Source organism: Drosophila nasuta, chromosome 2R, assembly GCF_023558535.2.
Source record: "Drosophila nasuta strain 15112-1781.00 chromosome 2R, ASM2355853v1, whole genome shotgun sequence".
In the NCBI taxonomy this organism is placed as follows: domain Eukaryota; kingdom Metazoa; phylum Arthropoda; class Insecta; order Diptera; family Drosophilidae; genus Drosophila; species Drosophila nasuta.
Genome location: NC_083456.1, coordinates 16640566 through 16660959, shown reverse-complemented (window position 1 = coordinate 16660959; position 20394 = coordinate 16640566). Strand labels below are relative to the sequence as shown.

At 41.8% G+C, this 20394-nt stretch overlaps 1 protein-coding gene across 4 annotated transcripts in view; it reads left to right on the top strand.

Annotated features, from left to right (window-relative positions):
• Positions 1 to 19945, top strand: part of LOC132785400 (sodium-coupled monocarboxylate transporter 1) — a 38301-nt gene extending 18356 nt beyond the window's left edge. For all 4 annotated transcript variants that reach the window (XM_060791488.1, XM_060791487.1, XM_060791489.1 and 1 more), the window contains 9 exons: positions 8559 to 8776; positions 8847 to 8994; positions 16607 to 16781; positions 17207 to 17342; positions 17922 to 18081; positions 18298 to 18516; positions 18569 to 18947; positions 19009 to 19151; positions 19214 to 19945. In XM_060791488.1, coding sequence (XP_060647471.1) covers positions 8566 to 8776; positions 8847 to 8994; positions 16607 to 16781; positions 17207 to 17342; positions 17922 to 18081; positions 18298 to 18516; positions 18569 to 18947; positions 19009 to 19151; positions 19214 to 19682 — 2040 coding nt within the window. In that variant the 5' untranslated portion in view covers positions 8559 to 8565 and the 3' untranslated portion in view covers positions 19683 to 19945. The remainder of the gene's footprint in view (positions 1 to 8558; positions 8777 to 8846; positions 8995 to 16606; positions 16782 to 17206; positions 17343 to 17921; positions 18082 to 18297; positions 18517 to 18568; positions 18948 to 19008; positions 19152 to 19213) is intronic.
• The last annotated feature ends 449 nt before the right edge of the window (positions 19946 to 20394 follow it).

Sequence of the window (20394 nt, the reverse complement as noted above, 5' to 3'; positions counted from 1 at the left end):
AATAAAACCAAAAAATGTGTTGCAGAGAAGAGAATTAAATAAATTACATTGTTGCCTGCAAACTTTTCGCTGGCAGCAAACAATTTGTGCAGCTGCCACATGCAGCCACTCTCTCACTCTCTCTCTCTTACTCTTCTAATGCCGTGTCGTGTGGCACTTTGGCATTAAGGGGAGACACCGTCACATGGCTGACTTGCTCTTTTTTTTACCTGTCGAGGCTGCATAGAAATTGTGTCGCTTATCTTGGCAAGCAAGCCAGCGAGATTGTAGGTGACTGCAGGATATCTGCATATTGGCCAAGAGAACAGCAAAAGCAGCATCAGTGGCAGCGGCAGCGGCAGATGATGACACGAAAAACGTTGAGCCAACTAATTTTTTTGTTATCAAGCTAAGTGAATTAAAGTTTTAATAACCGGTTGCCGGGGCCAAGCAGCACGGCTAAGCTTTTGCTGCCATTGACTATGCCCAGTATCCCATAAAAGTTAATTGAAAATCTAATGGACAAGCGACAAGCAACAAGCGACAGTTAACAGGCAACTTAATTGCAATACAGCATCAAAGGAAATTGCATCAAACTGCAGCCCTCCAAAAAGCAGCAGCTTACACATTATATGCAAAAGGTCCTTCAAATGATCTTGAAATTGGCAGTTGACTAGCCAAATGCTTGTACATAATTAAAATGCAGATGCACACGTCTAAACAAAATTTGCCATAAAGGCCACACGCACCTGTCAGACAATGGGGCAGACAATAGGGGAAAAACAACCATAAATATCCATTTAAAGCAATTCCATGGTGACAAAATGTAGCAAGTTTAATTTATTACCAGCAGCTCTTGTGCAAACAAAGAGGCCAAAAGAGGTTTTTAATTTGAGCTGACACACACACACACACACACACACACACACACACACACACACACACACACACACACACACACACCCGAACAACAGTAGCAGAGACAGAGAAAACACAATAAGCTGGACAAACGAGCTGTGCTGGTTGCAGGACAAAACATTTCATTAGTTCAATTAGTCAGCAGAGCTACGAAAACTGCCACTGAATTGGGCAGGTGGAGCAGCAGCAGAAGAGGGTTGGGTGTTAAAGAGTTTTGTCATTCTCCTACTCCATTTGTCGGTGTGTCAAGTGGCAGCTTTTTAAACGATGATTAGTGTGCTCTGCTGTGTCACATGAAATACAAGACAAATTATAGTTTGTTTAGCCCTTGCCTGGACACTTAGCTTCAAATTTATGGTCAACCAGCAAGACTTTAACATTTCAATATGCGGTCAAAGGCTCATCGCAGCTCATGACCCGACTTCAATTTGCGGTTAATTTATTAATATGGTTAGACCAAAATCAGTAAGAAAGGAACAGTAGAGAGTGTTCGACTATGAACAAATAAATATATATTGAAGCATACCGAAAAATATATATTTGTACTGAAATATGCCGAAAAATGTTTTTATGCTACTACTTCCAGGATATACCAAAAAGTACAAAATATATAAAAGTGTCATATAAAATTAATTCTTGAATAAAGAAGCATTTTATCGAATTGCAACCAAATGTTCAAGAATGATAAAGACTGAAATTATTATTGCTACAGTTCAGACCAGTGAACATTTCGTGTAGACATAATTATATTACCCTTCTACGCTAGGGGTAGTGAGTATAAAAATACGTGCCAAGAGGTCAGCTTAAACAGAGAATTGTTAGACTATTGGCTTACAAATACAAGCAAAACAACTTATTTATACCTTATTCAATCACCGCCCATTTTCCAATTTTGCATGCAATAAAAAAACAACAAAATCTGTCTGGCCAATGGCCAAAAAAAAAAGGATAGGTCTGCATAAATTGCCAGTCTGAGTGAGATGAATGTTTCAATTTAATTTGTCTCGACTATGATAAGCCGAAGAGAACAAAGACACTTTATAGATTTTGGCCTATGGGGAAATTAAAAGCTGGCGCCATTCAATTGTCGACGTGACAAAGAAGCAATACACTTGAGAGGGAGAGAAACTGAAACTGACTTGAGAGACTTTAAGACCGCATAGAGAGCTTTAGTTGCAGTTCAAGTTGAATGCCTGTGGACGACGGTGTGAGCCACAAGTGGCCAGGACAACCGCTAAACGCGTTAATATGCCTAATATGGGGAGACTGTCGTCGCCATTGTCGCAGCACTCAACGCGCTGGACTAACTAACCTAATTATTTGTGAAATGTGCAGAGAGATGAAGAGAGAGAGAGGCAAGTTGAAGCACAAACTGAAACCGCGCTCCATTGTCTGCACAGCAGGTGCAAGGCGGGCAAAAGAGATAGGAAATATGAGATAGAGTGAGAGTTGAGTAGCCTGGAGAGCGGTTGAAAGGACATTGCACAGCACGCGTAATGAAAACTTTGTTAAAGCAAAGTGCAGCTACACAAAAAAAGGAGAGAAGAAAATATGAGGCAAAAACAAAAAGGAAAAGTACAAAAGGAAAATAGCTGTGGAAGAGCAACACCCAACGAAAGTGCCAGAGCCCAGCTCCAGTGCAAACCGAGTCCAGCAATGGTGTCGAATGCACAGAGTACACAGGGTGAATGGCAGGATGGCAGGCATCCGGAACACGGGACGTGAGCTTGGCGACAACGTGAAATTAGTTGTGCATGTTGTGAGAGCAAAAGGGAAAAAAGATACAGAGAGAGAGAGAGAGAGAGAGACATCGAGCTGGAGTTGGGCATTAAAAGTGCTGCGAAAAGTAACTCCGCTGACCACTAAATTGCCACGATGAAGTCGTGCCAGCCCAGGAGCATGTTGATCAAATTAACAGCATGTGGTTGCCTGCACCCCTCCCCTCCTTCCCTCTCTCTCTCTCTCCCGCTGTGTGTGTCGCTTAACCATATTTGCGTAGCATACTTTTCAGCGGCCAGTGAGTGTGCCACAAATTGCTTAAACGGAGCAGCTACCTAATTATTCGACAGAATAACTTGTAAACTTTTCTTTGACAATGTATAGTAAGAGGAGCAGCAGCTACAAAAACAAGCAAACAATTGCAATTGTCGCTCACTTTTAAGAAAGTTTTGCATCAGCAAGCGAATCACTTTTTAAAAGTCATCCTGCAAAAATATATTATAATATGCGTCGCAGCAAATTATGAATAGCTTGAGGAAGCTCAACTGCAAAGTTAAAGACAAAACTGAGCGCACAAGTCATGCCAAATTGAAGGCCATTCAAGAAAGGCATTCGAAATTCCTTTGCTATTCTCTCCATTCCTTTGCGTTCCTTTCCTTTTCCCCGTCTGTCTGTGTGTGTGTCTTGGCCTGAGAAATGAGACGTAATTGAAACTTTAACCCCATCGCCAGGCGGTTGAAAAATTGGCATTATATTCTTGTGGCTGCACAACAACTACCAGCAAAAGTACGATAAATAAGCGGCAACTGAAGCATTTTGTTTGGCCAAGTATTTATTTTGCCTCGCTTTGATAAATGACTTTGATGGCGGGAAGTGCAAGGGCGAATGTTGAAATCTCCTTCCCCGTTCTCTCTCTCTCTTGCTTTTTTACACTTCAAAAGCCAGCCGAAAACCGCACTTTGAGGCGTGGCAAGAACGCCCATCAATGACTTTTCTCATTAGACAGTCGACCGAACGTGGTCAAAATAAAATCGAAGAAAATTCGTAGCAAGCAGTCAAAACGACCAACATGTGTTAAGCGTCGAGCGGTTAAAAGTAAAACCCCAAACAGAGGAATGCAACAGAACAGAACTGAACGAGAACAGAACAGAACAGAACCGAACAGAACAAAACAAGCAATTGCCCAATGCAATGAGGGACGAAAAAAAAGAAGCAAAAATGAAAGAGGGAAAAGCTAGAAAACGATGAAACAGTTGCATGTTGGCAGAACTTTGCGAACCGCATACTTCAACTTCAATTTGCTCTGCTCGAAGAGGAGAAGGTGGTGGTGGTGGGGATAGTAGGAGAAGGTTGGCTGACTCGTATTTCATTACTCGAACTGGTATTAAGTGGCAAAGTTTTGTGTTTAACAACTTTTAGCAGCCGTGCGGCAAAAATGAAGAACAAAAACCGATGAAAGTTCCCTGTTCCCTGTTCCCAGTTCCCTGTACCCTGCGTAAAAAGCAGCAGCAGCAACAAACAACAACCGAACCGAAACAGAAGTAACTTGCAGCCACTTGACTTAACTGCACTTGCTGTGCAGTTCAGGGGCGGCATTGCCATCAAGTGTGTGGCAAGAGAGGGCGTGGCCAGCAAACCTAAATGAAAGGCGACAGTTTGCGAAGGCAAAACTGACACAACGCGATTGCGAGCACATTAACTTTAGGAGGTGTAAGGAATCTCTCTCTGTGAATGAAGACAACTTCTTCCACGAAGCACTTGCTAGCGAAGGAAACTGCAAAACCCATCATGAACAAGTTTCTGCCACATTTCCATTGCATTTTTGATTGGTAAAATCTGTTGCAATCTCTCGGAAAGTTTGCTACGCTCCTTTAATTAGCCGAACGCACTTGCAAATGCAGCGAGCGTTAAAAGTTTTATGCATTGTAATGAAATGCATACATTACGGGCAACTTTGTTGCATCCTTCCCAAGCTACTGCAGCTACATACATAAAATGGGGTCGCATCGCACGTCGAGTACCTCATAAATCCACTTTTTGACTTCACATAATGCTCGCATACAATGTAAGTACGAATAAGAGTATTTTCCCCTAGCAGGCGGCACTCCATCATAACCACTTGGCTTTAACGTCGAAAAGTCACTCGTGATTTTAGTACTTTTTCTACGCATAGCTTAGCCAAGTCTAAGTATCTTATTCATATGCATATTCATGCATGTTTGTTGGTCCATTAAAAGCCGAGCACATCTGTCACACTTTCTACTTATTGGCTTCATTCATTCGACTGCTTTTACGACATTATAAAGCCGGAGACAGCAATCTATTTTTTCAGTTATTTTTGGGCGTGGCGACATTACTTAGCTCTGTTTGCATTGGCAATCAAGCTAAATTCGTGTTACACTTTAATCTTTCCATTAGCGTTTTTAAATTTCTGTTGAAGACATGACATGAATTTGCCATCGATTTGACCACACCCCAAGGTAAAGCTAACAAGACAATTACCATAATTACCCAGTGCAAGTCATAAAAATTGATCAAGGTGATGACTGGCGACCAACTGTCCAATGGAGGCCACCAATAGGGTCAAAGGTTCCAGCAACCAACTGGTCACTCCTTATGCCAAACACACACAAAAAAAAATGCAAAATCATGCATTAAACATGCAACTCCTGCTTTACCAGAGAGTGTATGTGTGTGTGTGTGTGTGTGAATGTGCAAGCGAAAAAAAAAGGTGAACAAAGTGCATAGTTTTTCATACGTTTTGCGTCATGGCGGGCACTTTAAGCCCTGCTACTGTCCTTTGCCCTGCTTGGACGTTGGCCAAGACACTGGCAGACACTAGCTGCAACTGGAGCTGGAGAGGCAGCAGGAGGGCGTGGCGATGGCGGCGCACAAAAGTATGCAACGCAATGCTGCACTTTGGCTAAATTACATTTTCAATTTGTCAGTGGGCAAGCACAGAGGCGGAAACACAGGGCACAAGCTAGCAAATGGCCAACACGAAGAGCAAAAAAATAAAAGTCGTGGAATATATATATATATATATTAAGAGAGAGAAATGAATAGACTGACAGATGGAGAGAGACAGACAAAAGAGACGGGGCGTGGCTAGGGTGGCCATCAATAGCAAATTAAGTGGCGTCTTTGCAAATGTGTTTTTGATATTTTCATTGGACAAGAAGAATTTTTGGCGCATTATCCAGCTACTGTCACGCATGCTGAATATTTCATGAGTGGCATAAATTTTGTTTATGTGATTCTCTCATCCCTCCACCCCCTCTCTCTTCATCTTCTTTACTCGCGTGTCTTTCCGTTTTTTAATAACTTTCCATTGTGGCTGTCAGTTTCAGGCACACACTCACAATGCCATCTTCCATGATTTTTTCCTTTTTTTTTGAGTTGTTGTTGCCACTGCTACTACAAGCTGCTTTATAATTTATGATCCTTGGCATCGACGACTCCTTCGTCATCTCATCTCACACATGTCGCCAAGTTTCGTATAATTTTTCAAGCTGTGCCAAAAGTGCATGAATATTAACTGCAAGTTGCCAAGCGGGTAAAGAGGCGAATTTTTCTCTCTCTCTATGTTTTTTTTGGCAAGCGTTGATGATGTGTCAGTGTCGTTGTCGTCTCCTTTCCGGTTGCAACATTTTGCACCCCGTCGACGTCGATGGGCTACTTGAGCGACACTTTTATTATATGCCATGTGAAACTTTCAAGTGGCAGCGCAGCACTTCTTCTCTGCTTTAGGAAAGTCAGTCTGAGTATGTGAGTGTGTGTGTGAGTGTGGTTCAAATCGCTCTACTTACTTATGCATACGTGTGGCTTAGTTTTGGCTGCCACTTTGCATACACATGATGAAAATGTGTGCGCCAAGTTGTCGTCGTCGTTGTCTATTGGAAATGATGTCTCCCTCCATCTCCATCTTTTTTTTACTGATGCTGTTTGGACATAAGTCCTAGTTCTAAAACCAGCCACCAGAGGCACCTGCTGCAGGAGAGTTGTTAACAAAGCGCTCGCAACACGGATAATTTGCTTAAGCTCAGCAAGCAGAAAATAACATTTTTCGCACAAGTTCACACACACAATGGGGTCGACCTTTGTTAGCCCACAGGCTATGCTCCCTGTGTCTGTCTGTCCGTCTGTCCGTCTCTGCGTCTCTCTGGTTTTGGCTTTCGTTCCTTATCACATGGTCAAGAAAAAACGGACAGTTGTGACTGGTCAGCTGTCAGCTCTGGGCAGCTGTGCAGTTTAAATGCGACTCTCTACACCTAAAGTAAACTAAAAACAAAAACAAAAACGCCCAAAAAGAATAGAAAAACAATACTGAAAAAACATGACTAATAGTTTGTGTAGGGGAAAAAGGCAAAACAAAAGCCAGACAGAGTGTCAGATAAAAGCTTAAAGGATGGCAAATGACAGACACATACACAAACACAGAGAGAGAAACGCACACACACACACACACACATATGTATGTGCATATGGTAAATGTGCCAATTAGTTGGACATCAAAACAGTTAACGATGCTGATGATGATGCTGACGATCGAATGACTCAGCTGCAAATTAAATTTACAATTTAATGGAGCGTATGCGTAATTTGAGATAATATTTTTAAACAAAATCAACACATCTGTTGCAGTGCATGAAGTAAAACAAGAGGTGCGGAAATATCGATAGCAAAACGTTCGATAACATCGCAAATATTTTGCATAAATGGGCAAGAAATTGTCAAACTTATAAATGCATCATAAATTTCCATACAAGCTTTAAAGACTTACACCCACATAGAACAGTACTACAAATGATTATCAATATGCAAAAAGAAAAACCCAAATAACTGAAAGTACTTTACTTCTTTTAGACACAAAACAAAAACGAATGCTGCTATAAATAGCCAACAAAAAATTCCCAATTTTTATCATGCCCAAGAATATTATCAACAATTTTATTTACGTGCAAGGTTGTCTACTCTTAAAATCTTTATCTCTCTTCGTTTTTCTTTTTTGTTCTGTACTTTTCGTACTATGTAAACAAATGTTTTTTTTTCGACTAGAGCTTTTTATAGACATAATATGAGCGGGTATTTTTAGAAAAACGTAAAGTCTTAAAGTTTTGTGTGTGTGTTTCGAGCTTAGCAATTGTAAGCTAGACTACATACATATAATATTTTTGCGCTCAGCACACAAGCAGATCAACAGTTGGCTTTGTCCTTACTTCAAGTACAAGTAAAAAACACAAAGTTGCAACCCAAATCGCACATAAGCTGCGCGCTTTGTGGACCACTACCAACTTGTCGTAGTTAAACCAAGGCACACACACTCGCACACCCGCACACTCGCACATATGCAGATGTGTGTGCAGTTGGTACATAGATTCATAGGTAAAAGGAGACAGCAAGGCTCCGTTGTCTGCCTGGCATGCATACAAATGTCAGCGGTGCGAGCAAAGGACACAGTCCATAAATTTTGTAGCGCGCAACATTTTGCTTTGTTTTAACTCATTTGCCCCGGCGCCAACTTGCCCCCCCTTCTCTCCTGCCACTCCTGTCTCTCCCCCTATTCCTGCTGTTGATTGCTTTGGTTGGCTTGTTGCACGGGTTATGATGCGACGGGTGGCTGGGCTGCGTTGTTGTTGCCTTGCTCTGCCATTGGGACACCGCAGAAACTGTCCACGCGCCTGCGGATATGCAACAATGTGGACAAAGTTTCAACGGCAGTCTGGAAGTGGGGGGAAGTGGGAGCACTATGTGCTCCAAGCGTGACTAATATGCACATGTTCAACTGCGCCAGAAAACGTTTTGACAATAAACCACCCCAGCAGTGGAGAAGTGGAGCAAGCAGCGAAAAGTTGTTTTGACCAAGTTGCCATTTGATTTTTGCATTTTTAGCTTATATTTTATTTTGGTTTCTCTGTTTTGTTCGGTACTATCTTTTGCAGCACCACAATGGCCAAGGATTTGAGCACTCTGGGTTGGGATTACTTCATGTTTGTGGCATTTATAGCGCTTACCGTCTTGGGTCCACTCTGGACCCGCATTTTTGGCAAAAAGCAGCAACAGAGCAAGGCAGATTATGTCTTTGCCACCGGCGGCGTTTCTCTTGTGGCTGTCATGATTTCCATAGCTCGTGGCACACTCGGCGTACGCTCTGTCTTAGGTAAGTAAAACGCAGCCTAACTATGCGACTCTATTTAACATCTCTCTCCCACCTCTACCATTTTGTGCAGGCTATCCAAGTGAACTCTATTATCGTGGCTCCGCAATGTGGGAGATTGTGTACGGCATGATGAGTGCGTATCCCATTGTTTGCTTCATGTTTGTGCCCGTCTACTTCAACCTGGGCATCACTTCGGTTTATCAGTACATCGATCTCAGGTGAGTTCCCCCATTCACAAACAACAGAGAAAAAAAAACCCACTAAATGAATGTGGAGGCGAAAAGAGAGAACATTTAATTAGCACAAAACGATAACATGAAAATTGTTATTTCAACATTCATTTTAATTTCACAAATGCGTCGTGCAACGCACGACCACGCCCATGCCTACGTCCGCGCCCACGCACAAGCCAAAGACACAATGACACAACCCCCTTCTTATCGCCGAGCCCAAGCACAATTTTATTCTTCATTAAGAGCGAGACCAAATGAGTCTAAACAGAGACCAGAGCAAAAGAACAACAGCCTGTTGTTGTTTCGTTTTCCGCGTTTGCTAAATAAATTTGAATAACATTTTCGAAAAAAAAAACACACAGCAAGTGTCCAAACAAAGGCGCACCAAATAATCTATACATTTGTCCTTAACAGGACAAACGCAGGACACGACTTCGAGTCCCACGCGTAAAGTCAACTCTTGGCTGTCGCAAGTTGTCGCCGCTCGTCTGCTGTTCGCCTTATCGCCGAGCAGCCTAATTGTTTTTTAAGATTGAAATTAGTAAACTAATTTGTTATCAAATGTTTGCAGTTTCGACAACAAAATTCAATTAATTGCCAAAAACTGACAAAACGCTGCTGCTTCTTCTTCGCCACCGCCTGAGGCAAATGGCCAAAAAATACGAGAGCCAGCGAATGCTGAGCATAATTTGATTCAAATTTAATTGGCAGCGGCCCAGGCAACTGGCAACTGGCGACTGGGCGCCCAGGCAAAGATTGTTTGTCTAAAATCTGTTACGGAATTGAGAAATTATTCAAATGTTGCCAAATGATTGATTGCTGTCAACAAATGCAAGCGAGCGAGTTACTCAAGCAATTGAAAACATCTATTTCGCTGTAATCAGTTGGAAAGAAATGAACTTGAATATTATGACATACGCTAATCAGCGCGAGTCACGTCTTAAACTCGACTTATTATCGTTGCCATGACATACTTGCACTTGAGCTAATTATACGAATACAATACTTGAAGTAGTTTGCTATTGCGTTGCCGTTGCCATCAATCTTAGTTAGCAGCATTGTTGTTAGTGGGTTACGATTAGAGGCAAGAGTCCCATACGAGCATTCCAGACACATGGTGAATTTTCATGTGCGATTTAGTTTGATGACAACCAAATGACATTCCAGACGACAACCCCAAAAAGGGCTGCAAAGGGAGATGACGACAAATACAAGATGTTGCCCGGACAACAAAAAAGTTGTTACAAATTTGAAGCCTCATTGTCGCTTGTCAACGCAACTGGCGCGCCGCGACATGTTTATGCATACAACTTCATCAAAATCGGCTGGCAAAATGGATGACAGCAAAAAGGGATGCGGGGTCGATAAGTGAATATGCTACAAATTGCCAAAGACGGTCTACACTACTCTCCCTCTCCCTCTGTCTCTCTATCTATCTCCATTCTGCTAACAAGACAAAGACAATGGCAACAACAAGCAAGAGATGAGGAAGGACAAAGACTTTGACGACATACTATGACAATGCAAAACAAGTTGAATCACCGCAATCAAAATTGAACAGCTTCCAGATACTCTAGCAACGTCTTCATTTATCTGATGATTATGCCTAAAAGTTAAGCAATTGTTGAGAGTGCAAAAGGGGTATGTTATATCCTTTCTCAACTGAATTAATGATTAGAAATGTCGAGTCAAAAGATTAAGACATCTTAACTTGGCAGGGTATAAAGACCAAGAAGCCAACTGAGTACATATAGAAGAGGGGGAAAAAAATATACAAAAAAGAAAAGAAACAAAGAACCCTCTCACATGCTGACACACTTGGGCTGGCTGTTGACAAATTGTATGACAATTCGTTTGTGTCATAATGTTTATAAATAGCGCGTGTTGTTGCTGTCAGCCCATCATGGCAGTGGCATCCTGTAGCAGTTCGCGTTGACAGACATCCCCGCCACGCAATTCTAACACCCCCTCAAATCACACAGTGAGTCAACAACCGAAAACTTGCAAAACCAAAAAAGCAACCCAGTTGCGTATACTTGATTTTTGAACAGCTTCTTCGCCCGGTGAAAATGTGCCTGACAAGTTAATGAAAAAGGCAGCAAACTTAATGGAATCTTTAAGATAAGAAAGTGCTTAAGGGAAGTTCAATTATTGTATTATTAAAGCAGCAACAGACTTTCAGTATAGTATAGTGGTCATGTGCTGTGGCATGGCCACATTTCCTGCTGGGATGTGGCCAAGACCAACTTACACACACACACACACATACACGCACAAGCAGCTTCGACTTGGCAGACTTGTCAGCAGCCTGTCGCAAGTGACGCCTGCCACTCAGCACATGGCCTTTGCCTCCTGCTCAAGCTCGAGCTCGAGCTCGAGTCTTTTGCGAGGTGGCCGAGATTTGTAGCCTAGCACTAGTTACATACGAGTATTTGGCATTTTGCCCTCGGTGTGGTTCAATGGTCAAGTTAGTTGAGTTCTTGACACAATCCAGTGTTGTGGGTGTTCTCTGTATGTGTATGTGTGTGTGTGTGTGTGGTTGCAGTTTGAGTTGAGTTCGAATAAGAGACAATTACATCGAGAGAGGGAGCAGAAGTAAATAAATTTATTTGACGCTTGTTTTGGCTGCGGATCAATAAAGACACTTTTTGGCACTTAATACGAACAACAACGACAACAAAGTGAGAAAAAGAGCACTCGCAAGTGAGTGAATGCATTTGAATTCCGCTTGAATATTTACGAGTACAAGGGCCGAACAAAGTACCTGACACACTCACATCATCAAAGATGGTTAGTTCTCGTCTGCTCGTAAAAGAAGCAAAACGAAAGGGAGACAGAGAGAGATATAGAGTGGGGAGAAAGGGCAGAGAGAAAGACAAATAAAGTGGGCCAAACATGCACGCATAAATAAAGACATTTTTTGGCATGACGGCAGCAACAGCAACAGCAGCAGCGAGTAAGTGGCAACACGATTTGCAATTCAAAGACAACAAAGTTGTTTTGGCAGCAACACGTTTTTAGGTATTCGCACACACACACATCATATGTGGGCGTATGCTTTTATCACTCAGTGTACTCAGAAACCCATTGCTGATTATGTTTATTTATGCGAAGCATTTAATCCAATCAAAAGGCAGCTCCCAAATGGCAGCTGAGCCGCCTTTGATTATAAAATTAACTCGACGCAATGGACCACAGCAATCGAGTGCTCCCAGAACAGCGATTAGATTGCTCCTCCACCTCCCTTCTTCTCTCTGCTCGCTCGCTCGCTTGCTGACATATTAAATTTGGACCCTAATTTATGCTTTTGTCCATAAGCAAAGCGGTGAACCGGCTTTGCGCCCGCATTGATAAATGATGTGCTCGGTCCGCAGCAAATTGCGAATGCGAATGCGTCAAGGAGTGACTACGACTAAGACAGTCTTAAGCGTTGCCACAGCGCGCTCTGCGAGCCAGTAATGCATTCAATAAACGGCCGCAAAGTGGGGCAAGTGGGGCAGCAACGTGCGTAGCCTTGCAAATAAGCGTTGCCGGTTTTGTCATTGCAGTTGCCATTAAGGTTAGCTGGTCATTGACGTTGCCACAGGCAAGGCAGAGGAGTGAAAGGGAGAGAGAAAGAGAGAGGCAGAGAGAAAGAGGGAGAGACTTAGGGTGGATCGTCCTTGTGGCCTTGCTGGTAATTGCATGAATGCTGGCTAGCTGGCTTGGTTGGCTCGGTTGGCATCTTGGCCGCAGGCAACGCTGCAGCAATTATTGCATACTTTGCGGCACTTACATTTAATTTAAAGTTATTAAGCGACGTTCGCGACTCAGTTAAGACAGCGTAACCGCATTAAATAGACACAGTGCAATGCAATTGCAGATTAAATGCAGATACAACGCGCATAAAGAAGAAATAAAGAGCAAACAGACAAAGAGAGAGATATATATGTATATAGTGAAATAAATGCTGCAGCAAGTGAGTAGGAGCTAGGGGCCAAATCAATTAAAGTATAACAAAAGCCACCCACTGTGTGGCAGGCAGCGCTCAATCAACTGACTTTGCTGGGCGGACAGAAGGGCAGGCAGGAACGACAGCGATAGCCTAGGGTCATCACTCACATAGAGGGAGCTCACACAGTGAGAGATAGAAAGGAAGAGAGGGAAAGGCAGTGGTGTATTGATGCAGAGCACTTATTGTGATGAACACGATGTTAACAGGCTAAATGAGAAACAATTGCTACAAGCGAACACACACACACACACACACTGACACACACACGCACGCAGTGGAAGACACAAAAGAAGAGACGAAGAAACAATAAATCCCATAAATCATATTAAATTGACATATCAGGCAAAAATTGACCGCAAGCGAGGCGATGCGAGGCAAGAGGAGGCAACCAGAGATGTCCTGCTGGCCGCCCAAACACGTGTATGAGAATGAGAATGCCCACAATATGCTGTGTATGTGTGTATGTGTTTGTGTGTGTTTGTGCGCATTTGCCACAATAACATTTCTTTATCAATTTCCGTTACAAGAGCAGCATGTGCAAATGCCTAAATAAACGTTTGTCTATTTCATTTCCACTCCTCTTATTTTTGCTTTTTTTCCTCTCCTTCTCTCTCTCTCTCTCTCTTGTATTTTGCTTTGCAATTGGCACGCCTTTGCAATTTGTGGTTTATGCCTCAAACATACGCTTGATACTCATTATTAGCCCACGCCAATTGCGTCCCGCTTAATGACCTTTTAATAAAGCCACGGCCATTGGCATTACGAGTGTCCGTTGACAATGAGCTACTCACTATTTACCATCAGCCTCAGCTGACTCGGCGCATTGGCCATAATTAAAATATATAAGTATACAAGTATATCACATATCCCGCATACGACATGTTGTACAACTGCTGTCAACTGTTGTAAGCCGCTTAAGCCGCTCAAACAGAAACGTTGCATTCACAAATGGCAATACATAATGTGCATTAAGCGCATTTAATGCGCGCATCAAGATGAAAGTTATTGATTGATGTTTGCTTATTGATTGTCAAGCATTGTTTGCGAAAGTTGTGTGAAAAAAGCCACTTGCCTTTGACATTGACTGCAATTAGATGCAAAGCATTGTGGCATTAACGTGACAGACAATGCAGCAGTGCACACCTGACTGACCCATTCCCCTCCCTCTCCTCATTAAAAGGGGCTGGCTGTCCAATCATTCAAATGATTGAGCAGACGCAGCTGAAACGAGGCAGCATTAACATGCAGATAAGCCTGGGCTTGATGACAACACAAGACTAATAAATATGTATTTGTCTTTGGCCATTAATCATTTAGTATGCCATCAATAAAGCCAACACACACACACACACATAAACACGCATACACAAGCAGTGGATTATGCAGTCACACACCACTATGTTGAATTTGACCCGTTTTCGTGGCCAAAACTCATTTTTCGCAAGTATTCAAATTTCCGTTTTTTTAATGTTACCATGTTGAGAAATGATCAAATCGCGATATTGTATACCTAAAATGTTAACTTAACAGTTTAATGTTAAAATAACAGCTGTTAAAGTAAGCTGTTGCAAGCAGACACGACGTGCAGTGTTAAATGTTAAATTTGCGGTGCAATTTCAAATTGGCATATCTTCCACAAAAAATCATTAAATAATAAAATTCAAAAGGAATATTACTTCTTCAAGTTTTTACTATGTGTTGATACTAATATGTTGCGTGTTTTGTTCGTATTTTTCTTACAATTTGTATATTTAGCAAGTGTTGTCCCCTTGTCACTTTTCGAAAGAAAGTTGAACTTTCCAAAAGGTTTTAACTAAAATGTTCAAATTTGTTCAGTGAGTGTCTATATACATGTTGTAGATCTGTCAATTCTGAATTCATAATATGTAAGCTCATTATGCGTTTTTTGCGGTTTTTTGCGTAATTTGAATTATTAGGGAGCAACATTTTGATCAGAATTCCAGAACTGCTAGAAGTGTTGCGTAAGCAAGGAGCTTTTGCGAGAAACAAAATGCCATATACACTTTCATAACTTGTTGATCTTGCTGTCCTATTAAGATTACTTGCGTTAAACCCTGAAAAAACCGTCACTTTTCGCAAAATGATAAACAAGCCCTTGGTCAAGCCTTTGCGATTTTTTTTTTCTTGAATAACTTCCATATTTTTTATCCGATCTGGACCAAATTTGCAGGAAGCATTTGAAATAGGACATTCATCGTGTGTTCCAAAATTGGGGTCTCTAACTTGAAAATTGCTTTACATATTCGCTTTTTTTCGATTTCTGTGGGCGTTGACACGCCCACTTTTTTAAAATACCTTTCTATAGTAATAACCTTCATTATACAAGAAAGCTGCATTCAAAAATCTTGCTAATATCAAAAATTTTAATTTTGGCCACAAAAACGGGTCAAATTCAACATAGTGCACACTCACAGAGACACGATTCATGTGTGCGACAAGTGGAGCTATAATTTGGCCACTAATGCCACAACAGCTTGATTTCGCACACACACACACCCACACACACTCAATAGATTTGTTTGCTTCAAGTATTTGCATATGGAAGCTGCTGCTCAATTTCATATATTAAATATAGCATACTTTTGAGAGCAAGAGGCTGCTGATCAATTTCGTGCGTTAAGTATAGCATACTTTTTAGGGCAGACCTAAGCCTTAACTTTGCAGCTTCTCAAGTTCTACGAAATTGATTCAAAAGTGGATTTAACAGGAAATCACGGCACAACGCTGTGGCATTTGATGCCTCAATAAAAATATTTATTAGTTCTTAAAAAAGATAAACAGAAATTGTGTCTCAAATATAAAATACCCTCGCAGTAAACTAAACTAAATAATGCAATTTTTAGACTTAAATATAAGTTGTCTTAAAAATAGTTGTACGCATAAAAATGAGTGTAAACATATTCGGAGCAAACTTCAGGCCACTCAGTAAGAAACTCTGCGGTTAAAACTAAACCCCTTTCTTAAGGGGACGATCATTAGACGAGGCAAAAAGCTGAAACTGGATGCCTCCTTTGATGGAGGGCCACTTGGCGCCTTGTCGCGCATTTTGCATCAAGTTAACACACAAATTTTTATAACCATGTGCCGGCAAAAGGCAAAAGCCGAATGAGGAGGCTCATAAAAACCCGACACAACTATAAAAACAATCAAAACGAGTTACGAACTCGCCAATTTGGCTGGCAAAATGCGCTGCCCGTTTCCCTTTATTCCTGCTTGTTGTTGTTTCATGTTTTTTTTTTTTTGTTTTGTGCTTAGCTGTCGTAAATTTGTGGCACGTCGGAAACTTGAGCTTGCAAGCTGCCACGCCTACCGCCCGTTTTACAGCTGCAGTAAATCATAAAACAAAAACAAAAAGAAGTGTGCGCACATAAAAAGGCCAAACCCATTAAAACTTTAATAAACGCAGCTAATAAAAGTAAATAAATGAAAGGCCAAAGCAAAGGCAAAAGACGCTTGCTTAATTAACGCTGTAAATCGAGCCACAACTACACCACCTAAGAATTACCATAGACTCAAGTGGAGCACTCTACTCACCTGTCACCATTTTAATCATTCTTCATTCTTCATTCTTATGCTTTACAGATTCAAGAGTCGCACCGTTCGCTGCCTTGCCTCTGCCACTTATATTGTGCGGCAAATCTGCAATCTGGGCATCACCGTCTATACGCCCAGCGTGGCGCTATCCGCAGTTATTGGCATTCCCTATTGGGCCTCCATCACGGGCATGTCCATCATCTGCATATTCTTCACGATTCTCGTAAGTATAACACTCGCATTAGAGCTATCATCACATGTGCTGCATTTGGTTTTAGTCCATTTGTCTTTAAAACATCACAAAAAAAAGAGAGTATAATGAGTTCGTCGAAATCGAAGTCAAACAAATATATATTTTATGAATAGGTATAAATATCTATCTGCTTAGCTACCAACAAACTATATTAGATAGCGTAACCAAACTTTTTGAATTCTTTTGCTAGCTCACTGTCCTGCACAAGTTTATTTTTGATTTTAATATAGATTTTAACTCCGCTAGTTTTATTAAGATCGGACCATAAATATTAAAAATTTAATTACCGAAAGTCAATATAAAATGCTAAGCAGAGCAATTTATATAAGATTTCCGATAAAAGGTCTCTTACAGTCGAAACCCTACTATAATTTGCTTACTTGTTTCATCTTTAGGGTGGTCTCAAGGCAGCCATCAATGCGGATGTGATCCAAACTATTACCATTCTGGTGGTTACGTTGGCTGTCTGTCTTCAAGGCACAATAGTCAGCGGTGGTCCGAAGAAGGTTTATGAACTAAATCGCGACAATGGTAAGTAAGCAATCAATGGGCACACGAGATTAGCTCCACGATTGATCATGGCAGCTTATTAGCGAGTCCTTTCAAATGTCATTCCATGTGTGTGTCCCAGTTGCCCCAGTTTCATACACAATTTCTGCTGACGAATGATGACTATTAAAATGGCATCCATTTTAGGTTGTTGTTGTTGTTGTTGGTGTTGTCGTTGTTGCTGCTGCTGCTGCGTCGGCTCATTATGCACATAAATGATGATGATAAAAACAGCATAAAACAGCAGCAGCATCAGCGGCAGCAGCAGCAGCTCCTCCTCCACCAATCTGTGGATGATTCTGTGTGGCACAAACGCAGCCTGCGTGACGACAGTAATAAATGTCTGATGGGGCAGCGTGTTTGTCACATGAGTCTCGAGTTTGAGTTGTTGTTGCCTGTCATTGGGCCAATTGTCGAGCTGGGAATATTCGCATATGGAGACGTGGCAACGTGTCCCACAAAAATGTGTTTTCATTTTTTTGTTCTGCCATGCAACTGCCTCTTTATGCAACACGTCCTTGGCATCTTTTTCACACTGTGTCTGCTTTTTTGTGTCCATAGGTCGTCTAAGCTTCTGGAACTTTACCGGAGATTTAACCGTGCGCGTCGATACCACATCCGCCTGGCTGGGCCAGCTTTTTATGTCGTTATCACAGATCGGTTGCCAGCAAAACTTTATGCAGCGTTATGTCAGTCTCAAGTCACTGAAGGAAGTGCGCAAGTGAGTTAACAAAATGCAATTCATTTTAAGCTTGCAAAAAAGCGACAGCTAGTGCTGAGTGCGATAACCTTACTGAAGATATCGATAACCAGCAAAATAATAACTGCAGAATCTGCAAGCTGCATTGAATGTATCGATTGCAGTTGCTATCGATGTAGTATGAGCAGCACATATAAATTTATCGATTCAAAAAAAAACTTCGAATTTCACTTGCAGTGTGATGCTGAGCAATGTGCCCGTTGTGTTCCTGTTCTTTGCACTCTCCTGGCTTTCAGGCATGGTTATTTACTCGACCTACATCAGCTGCGATCCCTATGCTGAAGGTTACATTAAAAAACCCGATGAGATTTTGCCATTCTTTGTAGAAGATCAGCTCGGCTTTCTGCCCGGCTTTGTTGGCATCTTCATGGCGACACTTTTCAATGGCGCACTTTGGTAAGCCTGCAAGTCTCAACTCTAATTACTTAGCTAATCCATATTTCTCCAGTATTATGGTGTCCAACCTGAACTCACTGGCCACCGTTTGCTGGGAGGATTTCATCTCACAGATGCCCAAATTCAAGGGACTCAGCGACAAGCAACAACTAAAAATTATTAAGATTGTCACCATCGTTTGTGGCCTGATCATTATGTGCGTTGCCTTCGGTGTTGGACTACTCAACGGTGTCATCGAGTCCTCGTTGCTTGTGTTCTCAGCCACCTCGGGACCGCTGCTTGGCTGCTTCATTCTCGCCATGATGGTGCCGGTGGCCAACTGGAAGGGCACATCAGCGGGCATGGTGGCAGCTTGCGCATTTGTGCTCTGGATCATTGGCGGCAGTATGACCATTACAAAGCCCTCAAATATGCTGCCCACATCGACAGAGGTAAGTCGGAAAAATAATGATGCATTCTTTGTGCTGTTTACATGGCTTTGATAATTCTTAGGGGTGCTCCAACTTTACCTTCTCGCGGGCAATCACAAAACCCAGCAGCGGCATCGATGAGTTGCCTTGGCTGCTGAATCACACACCCCTCAACGGCTACAATCAAACCTTTGTGGATCCCACCCCACAAATTCCTCACGAAAGGCAAGTTGCAAACATTGTTGCAGATGATTTGTCCAGCTGACATTTGTGCTCTCCTTTTGCAGAACTGGTCTTGAGACCTTCTACTCGATTAGCTTCATGTACTACAGCTTGATTGGCACAGCACTGACGGTGCTCATTGGCACACTCATCAGCTGTCTGACGCAGCATGCGGATGATGAGTACGATGCCAAGCTGCTGCATCCGTTCATCTTCCGCTGCTACGAGCGCCTGAATGTACCCAAACCGTATTACATTAAGCACGAGGAGGAATCGGGTCTGAATCGTCGCAGCAGTAGCACCTCATCGGCCACAACCAGCGGCAAAGTGGAGAAGATCAATCATGCCTTCGATGGTAACGAGGATAAGAACAGTCCCATCTCTATACTCTTTACGACCCCAAGCTCAAACAATGAGAACACAGGCGATCAACGTCGCACTTCCATTTGCAGTAGCAGTCGAATTCAATTGGACACGGTTCCCGCTGGCGAGACGGGCGTCTATCGTTATACGGGCTCAAAGACGACTTACTGAGGAGTCAAACCTTAGTCTTTATTTAGTTTGTATATTAATAAGCTAAGCCATAAGTTAGACCAATTCATAAGTGGAGTCGATAAAGATGCTGTGATTACTTATTGTACAAGGAGTATAAACAATTAACGCAGATTTAGCAGGTAAGTCTTTGATAGATATTCGCTCTGCGTTTTTTGTAGAATAACAAATGTGTTTTGTACTTATGTATGTGTAAGCAAAGGCAATAACTCAATTATAAGCTCAACCAAGATTTTTCTGCATTATTTAAGAGTTTTATTTAAATAAAAAAAAAATACAATTTTTTGACACGAAATGAAAACGGGTGGTTTTTAATTTCTTATTATAAAACGAGAAATAAATTATTATAAATATGCTTTAAAAGCTTTTTAAAATAAACGTTTCATTCGTTTGTCACTTAACGGCTATTTAATTTCAAATATTTAAAATGTTTCGTTAAATGCTCGTCAAGCCGCATCGTAGATAAGTGCTACCCATATTTGTGCTTGCAGTGTTGCCCATCTACCTAATTCGTCGCTCAGCTGTTTTTCGATAGCTCGCCAATGCACAGCTGTTCGTCAACAGTGCTGGCAACAGTTAGTTGGCTCGATAATTGCAACAGCTGAAAGTGTATAGAGCTTTTAAAATAAAATTAAACGTTTAAAACATTAAATTTTAGCTCCAAACCAATAAAATTGGCAAGCACAATTAATTT